This window comes from Sebastes fasciatus, chromosome 17, assembly GCF_043250625.1.
Source record: "Sebastes fasciatus isolate fSebFas1 chromosome 17, fSebFas1.pri, whole genome shotgun sequence".
NCBI lineage: Eukaryota > Metazoa > Chordata > Actinopteri > Perciformes > Sebastidae > Sebastes > Sebastes fasciatus.
The window spans coordinates 15,230,515-15,243,935 of record NC_133811.1 but is presented as its reverse complement, the minus strand read 5'-3'; the positions used below and the strand labels follow the sequence as shown (position 1 = coordinate 15,243,935).

General features: G+C 40.7%; 1 protein-coding gene across 3 annotated transcripts; it reads left to right on the top strand.

The window, feature by feature from the left end:
* The first annotated feature begins 793 nt into the window (after positions 1–793).
* On the top strand, positions 794–12,594 carry hepacam2 (HEPACAM family member 2). Of its 3 annotated transcripts, none has more exons than XM_074613855.1 (9): positions 794–1,018; positions 4,390–4,749; positions 4,837–5,124; positions 7,981–8,280; positions 10,190–10,315; positions 10,622–10,643; positions 10,743–10,777; positions 11,567–11,643; positions 11,759–12,594. In XM_074613855.1, the coding sequence occupies exons 1-9, from the start codon at positions 961–963 to the stop codon at positions 11,867–11,869; spliced, it is 1,377 nt and encodes a 458-aa protein (XP_074469956.1). In that variant the 5' UTR covers positions 794–960; the 3' UTR covers positions 11,870–12,594. The 3 variants fall into 3 exon arrangements, with proteins under 3 accessions (XP_074469956.1, XP_074469955.1, XP_074469957.1); XM_074613854.1 differs by having other exon boundaries at positions 11,555–11,643; XM_074613856.1 differs by having other exon boundaries at positions 796–1,018; positions 11,570–11,643.
* The last annotated feature ends 827 nt before the right edge of the window (positions 12,595–13,421 follow it).

Sequence of the window (13,421 nt, the reverse complement as noted above, 5' to 3'; positions counted from 1 at the left end):
AGTGTTTAAGTGTCTGGCATGTGACTATGACTACATTGAGACTTGGACTGGGCATGATTTCTCTAAACATATCTTTAGCCAGCACGGATTACAAAATGAAAAGTAAAAAAACAGTTTCTTCATGGGAAGATGGTGTGGCACAAACAAGTCTTTGTTTAGCAGCAATGCAAATAACTCTCGAGACAAGAATTAGCAACAGATTTCCCTCTACTTTTCTGTCGTAGAACAATGTTTCCTCCACAACTTCTCCCCGAGGGCTGAAAATAATACAAAAATTACATGAACGTATCTCTGGTTTTGATGAGAGTCTGTATCTTTAGGGCATTTGAAAGGTCAGGGATACTTCATGTGTCGGTGTCAGGACAACATTCACCAGCCAGTTTTCTCTCTTTCTGTCTTTTTGTCTTCTAATTTCTAGACTACACGACAGAATAGCTGACTGCTGACCGTTGTGTCCACTGACGGCTCTGCAACTTAACCAAACTGAGTCACGTTGGCGGTTAAAAGCTCTCTGCCTGCCTGCTTTTTTCTTTGTTTCACAGCCCGAGGGACGGCAGACAGCTGGTGTATTATAATGTAAAGACCCAACTATCCTTTTACAGTTGTATGTCTCAGTTTCTCTTTGACAGAGTGAAACCCTCGGCCTCAGGGCAGCTATGTGTGAGTGTGTGAGGACCATGCTGTGCTGCCTCTCTGCCAGGTGGACCTCTTCTTCTTCCTCCCAGTATCACATGGGAGGGGCCTGGCTGCAAGCAGGCTAAAACTAGCTCCTCTTATTTCCCTGCCAAATGTTGTCACCACAACCAGTCACATTTCTCTCCTCCTCCTCCTCCTCCTCCTCTTCCACCACCACCACCTCGTTCTCTTCCAATCCTCTCCTCCTTCCTACATCCCTCACTCCCTCTGCCTATACTTGCCTGCCCGTCAGAAGTCCCACACATCCCCAGCGGATAAGATGCCATGGAGGTCACAAGAAGAACAGTGCTTTACGTCTGCTCTGTTCTCTTCATCCTAACAGGTGAGTTGCAGTAGTCTAGGAGATGTTTTGTTTGAGTTGTCAGTGTTGCGTTGGTGCAGCAATAGCAGTTGCTGTGGTTGCTGTGTTTGCTTGGTTGGTGGGGTAAAACTTGAGGAAGTTTTTTTTTTGTGGTGAGCAGAAACATCATTGTTTGTGAAATCCTTTAGAGGATTCAGGTCAGAGAAGCAGTAATGAAACTGGGTTGCAAAATTGAAAAGCAGTGAAGTGAATTCAAGGACAATCACTGTGTTTTTGTATTTTAAAAAAGTTAAATTTGGCAACCTAATATCCTAATATTTTGGGCAAAATTACAAGTTCTTTACGCTTAAGTACATCATGAAAGCGTTCCTTTTAGAGTCTGTCTTGTTTTGCATGTCCTTTCCATAATCATCACCGTGTGATTTGACGGATTTAGCTTTTCTACTGTTGTCGGCTGTAAGTAAAGACATAAGGAGGGTGTCAGTGGAAAGAAGAAGTGACCCAGAGGCCACAGCTCTGTGACTCAGTGATAACAGACGTGTACCAGCAGCACATGACCAGATAAATCTAACAGAAAAATCCCTTAAAACACAAAGCTCTCACCTGCTTTGATGTTTGTATCATCAAACCTCCTTAAGGAGCTCTATTTGTCTTATCTGGAAGAGGACAGAAGATGGTGGCGTTTGGACACGCACCGGGAGACTTTATTTAGTATCCAAACAACTCAGATGTGTGTGTGTGTGTGTGTGTGAGGGTGATAAGAGGCAGGTGCTCCACACAATAGTTGTTTGAATGTGTGTGTGTCCACTAAATGAAGATATCCTCTCGCCTCAAAAGCCATTGTCACTGTAATCTCCTCTGGTATCACCACAACAATATCCGTGTTGTTTGGGGACAACAGTGAAGGAGCGGGCTTGGCACACTCCTCATCATTCTGCCTTTTCGCCGGATCTCAGCATGGTGTAAACACAGGCACACTCCTGCTACTGACAACACACACACACACACACACACACACACACACACACACACACACACTGGGACACTGGCCTGCAGGCCTGTAAGTGTGGAACGTGTCGATGGGGCGTCTGCATTATTTAGGACATGACACCAGACACACTGTGAGTCTTTTGTGATGAGCATCATGGGTAGCGGTCACCAGGGACCTGGCTGACACCAGCTGGACGTCCCCGAGGAGGAAGTGTGGACGGGTCAGAGGGGAGGGGGGGACAAAGAAAGAAAGAGATTAGAGGTGGAAGGTAAAGATGTGAGGGGAATGTGGCTGTAGAAGGAGAAAGAATGAAACTCACTTTCCCCTTTTTCCATTCAAGATTTTATTGCATGAGTTGCGACACACTTAAATTATGTGAAATCGTATAGCAAACTAACAGCTTTCATGGATATTTTCCACCTCCACCAAGTTTTTTAACGCTGAATTGGAGAAAGAGAAGACAGACAGACAGAAGTGAGACAAAGGGACACAAGTTTAGAGAAAAGTGAGAGGTTTTTAGTTTCACAGTAACTGCCTACTCACATGCTGCTGCTTAACTCAACCTGGCATCCAAACTCAGTCCCTCACTTTATAACTTCAAACTGTCAAAAAAACAAAATACACAGAAAGTGAAGTTTGAATTAGTCAATAATTTCTGTCAAATGAAACCATCCGAAAATTATAGACAGTACAGTAGAGCTGCAATGATTAATCGATTAGTTGTCAACTATTAAATCAGCCACAATTACTATCACTATTTTTTATAATTGATTAATTAAAAAAAAAAAAAATTTAAGAAAAATAATTCTAAATTCTCTAATTCCAGCTTCTTAAATGTGAATATTTTCGGGTTTCTTTTCTCCTCTATGACAGTAAATTGAATATCTTTGAGTTGTGGACAAAACAAGACATTTGAGGACGTCATCTTAGGCTTTGGGAAACACTGATCAACATTTTTCACAATTTTCTGACATTTTATAGACCAAACAACTGATCGATTAATCGAGAAAATAATCGACAGATTAATCGACAATGAAAATAATGGTTAGTTGCAGTGCTACTGTACCGCATAGACTACTGAGCAAGTGTATTTATTGCTATATATGTTAGATATTTCCAGGTGGAATGACAATAGCTGCTGAAAAATAACCATAACTCCTCCTGTTCTTGGTGTTTATATTCCAAGTTGTTGTTTTCATCTGGTTACCAGCGAATAAACCACCCTGGCAACTAGCCGGTGCTCTAACAGACAGCAAGGTGCAATTACTTCAGACAACCCAAGTGTTTGTTTTGTGAGTTGTGATCAAAGAGAGACAGGCCTCATCCTTGTCTGACAACAATGAAACTCTGTAGTGAGCTGGGTCAATATTAACTCAGTTTCAGGACCTGAACAATTTGAAGACTAGGATATAGATTATCAGATTAAACAGACACCACATAAATGGGTTCATCTTGAAATGAAAATAGCTGTGTTTTGCTTTCATATTGTCACCATCTTTCCATCTTATCAACAGCACCAATATGATTATCAATGTTTTTCCAATATTGATATACTGTAATTCACAAAGCATAGATATGTAAAATCAGTTTTAGTTTATAACTAAGTTTATAACCACTTTTGTAAAACAATAACACAATATGATGCGCTAATGATGAATGCCATGAAGCAGCATTAATATGTGCCATATGTTTCAATCTACATTAAATGGATTTTCATTACGGTTTCTATCGTATGGTATGTACAAAAGGGTGACAGTGTCTAAGTCTTTTCTAGTTATTTTCACCCGATTTGACTGTTATCAGGCCATTAAATAGAGGTTATCAGTAACTATGAGCACCATAGATGTGGGCCTACTACGCCTACTATGTTGTAAAAGTGTTATTGTTGAAAGTGTCTGCTGCATGTGTAAATAGGCAACTGTTTGCCTATGTTAGCCATACCAACTTTATGAATATGCCAATTTTGTGTTTACAGCTTGTTGTGCTGCAAAACGTGTCCAAAAAGTAAATTATTGCAAATGGCAGATAGCTTTTCTTCACCATCTAGTAATCCATCTCAATTGGACAGGCTGGAATAACACATTTTATAAAATGATTTCCACTATAATACATTAACATTTTGACATGGAAATTGTCCGATTTAAAGAGATTATGTATATTGGCTACATAAATCTTGTTCTCTGTATCATCTCCAAACTCATATTTATTCCGAACACTTAGGGGAACAGAAACACACTCAGTAACTAACAGACACTCCTGAAGCACATTGTGTGTTCATCCTAAAATTACCTAATTATCTTATATCATCATCAACAAGTTACCCTACAGCAACGGTGCAGTAACTCTCTTTGTTTCCCTCCTTCTCCTCCTCTTCCTCTCCCTGCCAACTTCACCAACTCAGAGGTCAGCTCTGAGCTCATCTACATCCCGTCATCGGTCCATCATGGCGTTAAAGGGAAGTCTGTGCTCCTGTCCGTTGAGACTCGCTTCGCGCTGGATGATGCTGAGATCCAGGGAACTTGGTCCCACACCAGGTCGAGCGGCACCAGAACAACGTTGGTGACATTTACCAAAGAGGCCACAATCACTGACATGATGTACCGCAACCAACTCGTCTTTAGAGAACCCAATGTTTCTTTGCTCATCCGGGAATTAAACCATGATGATGAGGGGGATTACCACCTGAGCCTCAACATAGCGTTTCATAACAAGACAGGACTGGTTATCAAGGAGGAGAGAACTGTGCACGTAACAGTGGACGGTGAGTGTTTTCCTGTCACATGTCATAATGACCAATTGGATGTCATCTATGGACTCTAATACCTTAACTTCTTTGTTTATTCCGTAGACTCTGTGTCCACTCCAGTCATTCAGAAGAGCCCATCGTATGCAGTTGTTGAGGACAAGGCCAACGTCACCTGGAATTGTTCTGTTGAGAACGGAACAAGAGTTGTGTTCCAGTGGTTAAAGGACAACGTCGCACTAGGTCCCAGTGACAGATACCACTTCTCCCGAGACAACTCCACATTGTTAATCAGTCCTGTGAGAAAAGAGGACAAGGGAACTTACCACTGTGTGGCCAGCAACGCTGTCAGCCAGGGTCGGCACAGCCGGGCCGCGGAGCTCAATGTCTATTGTGAGTAGATATATCCATCTGTATCTGTCGCCTTTTTCCTACTACTGTATATACGTCTCTGTCCCTGCACCAAGACAACCTGAAACTGCCAATCTAGTTCCCAATTAGTTTCCAGAGAATTGCAATGTGGTTCATTTCCTGTGAGAATGTAATCTTCCCATTTATAAGAAGTGGACGTAGTCACCGTGATGTCACCCATTGGTTTGTGGATTGCCGCTTTGAAACCTTGAGTATGGCATTTTGGGGTTGTGGCCAGAAGGTAACACATAAATTGCGAAACTCTTGCGAGATGGTTAAGGTTAGGCATTGATATTGAAGGGTTAAGGTTAGGAGGGGTCATCGGGCAGCGAGTCTTTTTTGCAAGTTTTAAAAATTTGAGGGTTACCCTCTAGAAACGGCTTCATTTTGACTGTCACCACATTGTTTTTTTGCAACCAAATGTGACACAAGAAGGTGGAGCTAAGTACAATCGAACGCTGAATAAGACGTTTTTAGGCGACCAAAGTGTTATAATTAACTTTCATGAACTGAAAACACACTGTGAAAGAGTTAAAAGTTTAAAAAAGGTAAATGTTTTAAAACAAAAATACGGAAAACACCCAGACCAGACAACGCTGTGGTAGCAACCTGTCAATCACAAGGTAGCTAAAGCACACCTGCTTTATAGTCTATTTCAATCTAAATGGGACCATAATTTACTAAATGAACATCATGCTGTATTGAAGAAGACTTGAAACTAGTGATTGAGACCATAAACTCATGTTTACAATGTTTACTGAGGTAATAAGTAGGGTCATTTTCTCATAGACTTCTATACAATCACACTTCTTTTTGCAACCAGAGGAGTCACCCCCTGCTGGCTGTTAGAAGGAATACAAGTTTAAGGCACTTCCGCATTGGCTTCACTTTTCAGACCCGGAGGTTTCTCATTCAAGAAACAAAATGCCGCTCGCCTTGATCACCTTTTTCATGTGAAAGTAGCTGCTATGAACACCAGAAAAGATAAATTACAGCAAAATGATGTCCATAAGGCCCGGCTAATTTTACAGGGACTGGAATCAGATTTTGTTTCCCTGCCAAAATCTCTATCACGGCAGGTGTGATCTTCATTTTACAAGCTGTTGTTAACTTGTAATTAGGCAGGATGAACATAAATGAACCAAACTGAGAAATACCATAAAGACAGCAATGTAGACAAAATAAGTAAGTTGTTGAATTAATGTGTTACACATATACTTTTCTTTTTTTTTTATTTGGCACACACTGGAACCAGATCTATTAACATTACAAGGTCAGAATGCACAAATATACTTGGATGTAGGCTATTTGTCACAAAGCTCCTGTAATAATACCAATTCATAGAAAACACCTATTTTCGTAATTTTGTTGTGCTCTCTCTCTGCACTGTATTAGGTCATATGTAAATGTCTGTGAGACCAAACTACTTTCTGACAACTGAAAAGATGTGACCGTTATGGGTATTTGCATGGGAGCAGACTTATCTGATAAAGCCTCTGTTCTGCCATAAAGCGCGTAGATATAGTGATAAACTGGCCTGCTTGTGTGAGTCTAAGGTTGCACCCAGAACACACGTATCAATGAATTCATTTGAATGTATTCTAATTTTCTCAAACCTCATGTTTCTGTATCGACAGAAAGTAAAGTATAGCCTCTATCCACTACCATCAGTTTCAGTTTTACTGTGTTCAGCTTCTATTACATCCAGAGTTTTTATTAATGTTAATGTAAGACTGACAACGACTTATTCATTTTCTCAAAGTCATATTTCCAGTCACATTAAAACTGATGTGAGTCAAAGAACTGACAGTGCTCATGGACTGATTCACTTTAGATGCAACACACAACTGCAATGGTTGCCACTTACTTATGTTAAGTAACAGTGAATCCTATTTGAACAGACTTAAAGGAACAGTGTGTAATATCATATTCATAACTATGTTTTCATTAGTGTATTCTTTAGCTTAGAACGAGCCGTTTATATCTACATAGGGAGCGGGTCCTCTTCATGGAGTCTGCAATGTTGCTCCAGAACGGACAAACCAAACGCGGGCTCTAGAGAGAGCCTTTCACGTTTTTACGTTACCTGAAGGCCACCATAGTTCCCTGAAACACTCGCAGAGTGCAAAACCGTGGTACTGACAGCCCCCGTCTGTTGCTCCTAAAGTAGTGTTATTATAGTAAAGATGGCCTCTGAGCGAGGCGAACGCCGTTACCACGGTTTTGCATGTGCCGGCTCACGTTACCGCAGTCTTGGAAAAGGAAGAGTGAGCGGTGGGGTACTCAGATGGTTGCAATCTGCAACCACACCACTAATTGCTGCCAAATCCTACACACTGTACCTTTAAAACAGACATCTTACTTAACTACATGACGTAGAGATGTGGTAGGGAGACATTGTGTGTTGTCACCATTAAAATAAAACTGAAATCTTCAATCAATCTTTTGTGGTTAGAATAAAATCACAATATTTCTTGCCATTAAAATGTACATTATTAAATCTTTTTAGTTATATAGTTTTTAGTTTATTTTTACACTACAACGCTTATCAGCTTACTTGCGGAAATTAATAAGAAAAAGTTGTTTTCATATGTTCTCACATCTCCTCTGGAGCTGTTTTGTTGGTTAAGTGTTCAAGGTCAAGCACCTGCTCTTTCAATTCCCCACCAGGACTTCTGCTGCTAGACTGTGGATTGAACTTATGACCCTGTTTAGAAAATCTTTTCCCCACTGCGGCCCCATGATGCACTAAGATGAGACAATTCCTAGAAAAGTAACCATTCTGTATAATGAGCACCATATCAGCAGCCAACTGTCATGTTTCCCTGACCCCTGCAGACGGCCCCTACAACCTGGAGGTGAACTCAGGCCAGGGCCTGCGGACAGGAGAGGTGTTCACCATCAACCCCGGAGAGCTGGTCTTCTTCGAATGCCAGGCGGACTCCAACCCGCCCAACAGCTACGTCTGGATCTCTAAGAGCCGCAACGCCACCCAGGTCATCACAGAGGGCCCGCGGCTGGAGGTGCGCTCCTACAGACTGGCCCAGGCCGAGGAGTACCTGTGCCGGGCATTCAACAACGTGACGCAGAAGCAGGACGAGGCCCAGTTTACTCTGGTGGTGGCCAGCTTAGGAACAGGTGGGTAGAGGGTGGATCATGGCGAGAAAGAGCACAGCGTGGGTAGATTTTGGGAATCCTCTGAGATAAACACTCTGTAAACACTGTGTCACGCCAAAAGCAGAAGAGGTTGATGAGCCGTGAGAGATATATCTTGACAATGACAAACACCATGGCCAGCTTTGGTGGGTGGATTAAAGTGTAGTGTAGTGTGTGTGCACAACCGTTGAAAAGTGAAACCGGGTTATGGATATAACATGAAATATGCATGGCTATTATGAAACTGGCGTTTTATCTGTGTTGCTATGGTTCTAGCTCCTGCAGCCTGTATTAAAGTTCAGTGGCTGGGAAAGTAAACAGTGGATAACAGCTGTCGTATTTGTTGACTAAGTTTTATAGCATGTGGAGTTTCTGTGTGCCGAATGCGACATTGATATGTTGTCTTGGTGATATTGGGGAAAGGCTCTCTGATGGCTACTGTTGATACTGGATATGATTTAAAATGCTGTTTATCGAGTCAACAGAAGTCATGACAGCATCCATTTTATTGACATCAAAATCTCTTATGAACATTACCAAAGAAGTCTGAGGCTCACGCTGGTGCTTTAAGCTAACATGAGCCGTCTAGCATGCTGATGTCTAACAGGTAATATTTAAAGGAACAGCGTCTAACATTTAGGGGGATCTATTGGCAGAAATGGAATATTAATAAGTATGTTTTCTTTAGTGTAGAATCACCAGAAAATAAGAATTGTTGTGTTTTCGTTACCTTAGAAGGAGCCGTTTATATCTACTTACGGAACGGGTCCTCTCTTCACAGAGCTGGCCGCCATGTTTCTACAATAGCCCAGAACGGACAAACCAAACACTGGCTCAGGGCCATTTGCATTTTCACATTTTTGCGTCGGCTAATGTACTTCTCCTACATGTTTGGCCCACGGGAGGAGAAGTTTCAGTTGGTTGCAATGTGCAACCTCACCGCTAGATGCCGCCAGATCCCTCACACTGTACATTTAACAGATTCTACTTTAAGCTGTGTCTCAATTTGGATACTTCCGTTAGTATACTTCCTTGTAGTACACTGTGCACACTAGATTTACTTATTTGCATAGTGCATGAATTTTGACAGGGTAGTTTTGTCTCAAATCACACATGGCTGTTATGCCACAGACATCACGCGGTATCGACAGTAATTCAATTCAGACGGATAAATGAACCCAATACCTGCTTCTATCCGACTAGTATAGTGGTACTTGGTAAAAAAACACATGTATAACTTATAAACTTAAATTTGTTTGTACGTAGCAAAGATATCGACTGTTAAGGGTGAGAAGTGTCGAGCGTTCCACACTCAACATTTTGACCGTTTTGACTACAACATCTGGGTACTAAGCAGTGTGAACGCACTTATGCACTCAAAATAGCAAGTGTAAGTACGGAAGTATGCAAATTGAGACATAGCATTAGTTTAGCCTAGTAGCATGCTAACATTTGCTAATTAGCAATGCACTGTGGCCGATAGGAATGTCAGTGTAGTTTTGCAGGTATTTGGTCATAAAACAAAGGATTGGCCAAATCCAAATTTGGACTTGATGATGGCGCTAGAAGAAAAGTTATCACCAAAGTTAATCAAATGTATCTTCTCGTGTAGAGATCTTGAATATTAATACCACATTTCACATCAATCCATCAGGAATTTCAACATCATCGTGATTGAGGAAAAGCCAGGGAGACACGAAAGTCATTAGGAGTCATCCTCTGGGGACCGTGAATGTGTGTTATTTCATGGAACTCCAACCAACCTAATAGTTGTTGAGTTATTTCAGTCTGGACCAAAACAGTGGACCATTCGACCCACATTGCCATCCCTAGAGCCGGCTTGGCTAACAATGAGTGTTAATATCAGTGTCCCTCCTGTATTTGTTTACAGGGAAAGAGAAGCACACCCAAGAGGGCAGCTCTGTGTCCCCTCTGGCGGCCATTACCGTCTGCTCGTTGTTCGCCATCGGCTGCATGCTGCTGTTCTTCCTCAGGAGAACCTGCCATCCTAAGAGAGGTGAGTTAATGTCTTATCCTGCTGGTGGTTTTCTAGCAGTGAGTCCTGCAACCTGTCTAACACGTTTGAAATCTGCATGTCTGATTAAATGCTGAGATGCGCAAGACAACACTAACGGCTTGCTGCACCGAGATCTCACATGTCGAGGTTAATCTTAAATGTAAATGACTTGCAAATGTCAGTCAAACAGAAGGGAACCAGGCCAAAGTAACTACCGTGTTTGAATAAAGGTAATATTTACAATTTCTCATTTCTCTATTTGTGAATAATTATTTCCCTCTGTCTCTTTCTCTCCATTATCATCAGTGCTTATGAGCATTTATAACAGGTAAGAGCTTTGACTATGACATTAATACAGACATGAACAACAGTACTTTTATTGTGCATAAGCTTCAACTAACAGCTTTATGTGCCTGTTTTTGTGCAGACCGCTTTCAGAGCAGAAACGACCACATCGTTCAGGTGAGCTACTGCTTGTTAACAGATGTTTTTAACTGCTATCAAGGACACTCACATTATAGCATACACCATATTTACATATACATCTTACATCATGTTTTTTGAGATGATTAAAGGGATGAACAGGGCCTTGGTTTTCCATTAAACCGCAAGCCATTCCTAAAAAACAGGTTTGAGATAGGAGGAGTTTAAAGCAGGAAAGTAAACACGGTCAGGATGTCTTTTTTCATGCAGTACAAATGTGTTATTTTCACCTATTCTAAAATGGTGTATTTGAATATTTTAATATATATATAGTCTTGGATGAATTGTGTATCACTGTAAAGCTGAGACTCTTGTGGATCCAATGAGCCCAATTGTATATATGTGTGATGATGTTAGTCTCCATAGTAGGCATTTCATTGTAGTGAGACCATTTTTGAAACTTGACATCACTGTATAAAATGACCTGTGGTGACCTCTAGGATAATCACAGCCTCATGAAACTTAACCGCTACAAACTAGAGACCTAGGGCATTCAGAGGATGTAGATTCCTAGATTAATTGATTTATTAATAATTTTGTTATTTATGACTAAAACAACTTGACACACAGTGCTGCTTCCCAGCTTTCAGATGATGTACACCACTTCTATGTGACATCTACTGTTGACTTTTTATCTACCCCTGAACTTCCCCTGTCCCCAATCACTACCCCTCTATAAGAAAAGGGCAGAATGGTTAGGGGTTAATGTAAAGCTTGACTCAAAATAGACACTAATGTACCGCTCTAACATTAAAGCCTCTGTATCGGCAGGTCATGAAGATGCTACAGAAGACTTTGGCATCTACGAGTTTGTCTCCATACCTGGGAAAATGGAGTCCGCACAGGTATATTTAACACATTGTACATCGACATGGATTCAATGATAACAATGCAAGATTTTAAGATTTCTTAAGCTATTGTTGAAACGTTTTTAAATGTTCCTATGCAACTGTCCTGCAGGCATCGTGCAGATCTCTGGCTCGCCTGGAGTCCGTTCAGGATATGCACACCACCATCTACGATGTGATCAGACACGTACCTGAAACCCCCAGTCACAGTTTGCTGGAGTGAGCTGGAAGAGTTGAGATGGAACTTACACCTCATCATTTCACTTGAAGACTCCTGTGTAGCTTTATTCTCTGTTATCAAAGCCTGAAACTCTGGCTTTGGTGGCCCGTTTTTTTGCACAAGGGATGAAGGAGACTTGTTTGAGTACACAACCTGATCGTGCACTGTTACTGTCCAGAGTTTGGGACAGATGTTCAATGACTTTTGCTGACATTATTGTGAGATGAAAGTGTATGTATGCCTTGAAATGTTTTGTTTTTTTATGTGCAAGTGTAACTGTTATGCATTTTTGATCATTTCAGGTCATATTAAACCAAGCAAGTTAGTTTATGAGGTACCTAAACTATTTAAAACATATATTTAATTTGAAATACTAAAGTTTTATTTCGATAATATCTTTCTAATTTAACATTTCTGCTAATGAGAGTCTGTTTTGTGACAAGACAAGTGTTATAATGAATGCATTTTCTTGTGTGAAATATTTAGGTTAATTGTAAATATTGTACATGGATTATACTGCAGATTCTTTATACATATTATTCTATTTCTATGTTTTGCTCCGATCTATTTATTCCCATAGAAACACTTAACCCTGTTTCCACAAATGTAGCATTTTTCTCTGCTCAACATGGATATAATGAAATGCTGAAACAAGGAAAAGGAATCATAAATTATTGTACAGTTTGCATTCACATGTGTGTTTTGTACTTTATTAAATATATAACTGTTTACTATTCTGGGTCATTTTTACAGTAAATATGCATACTTCATTCTGCAGTTAATATTTGCACTTGTTTTATGTCTTTTTCATAGAAGAGCAGTCAGGGCTTGAAATGAGCACTTTCTTTGTCAAATGTCCTGAAAACAACAACAACAAATAGCTGATGCCAGCAAAGATGTCAGTTGTTCTGCTGCTTCATAGTCATTCTTTTGTCTGATGTCTTGGCTGTGATCTCTCTTCTCGCAAGTGTTTGAGTCGTATTTGTTGTTTCCAAATTGCTGCAGAGTGCTTGTTTCTCTCGGCTTTGTGACTTGCATTGTTATGCCGTGTACCTGGCTTGATATGGAGAGACAGGCAGCAACAGACGGATGGTGCAGCATGTGGCAGAGTGCCCTCCACCCGCTCCTGCTGACACCTTGTCACGACTAGATAAAAATGTGTGTGCTTACCAGTCTGCATGTGTGTGTAAAATAGAGGTAAAGGGATGTGGAGGAAATAGATCCAGGCCAGACACAAAAGTGTTTTGTTAAGAAAAGAGAGGTCACAATTTATATGTGATTTACAAAATGTATTAGACTCCCATGCACTTACTTTTCTGTTATTTTTCCCACCTTGAATGCACCACTTAAAGGCAGCAGTCTGCTATGAGTCAGCTTATTACCAAAACATTGTGTCACTAATGCGCTGAGTGCTTCCATTCAAATTCATGTCAAATGCTGTAGCACAAAAAAGATCCAAATTCACAAGCTAGTAGATCTGGTATTGAAACTTAAAACTCTTAAAGGTCTGATTGATAACATTTTTATGCAGAAAAATATATTTAAAAAAATAATA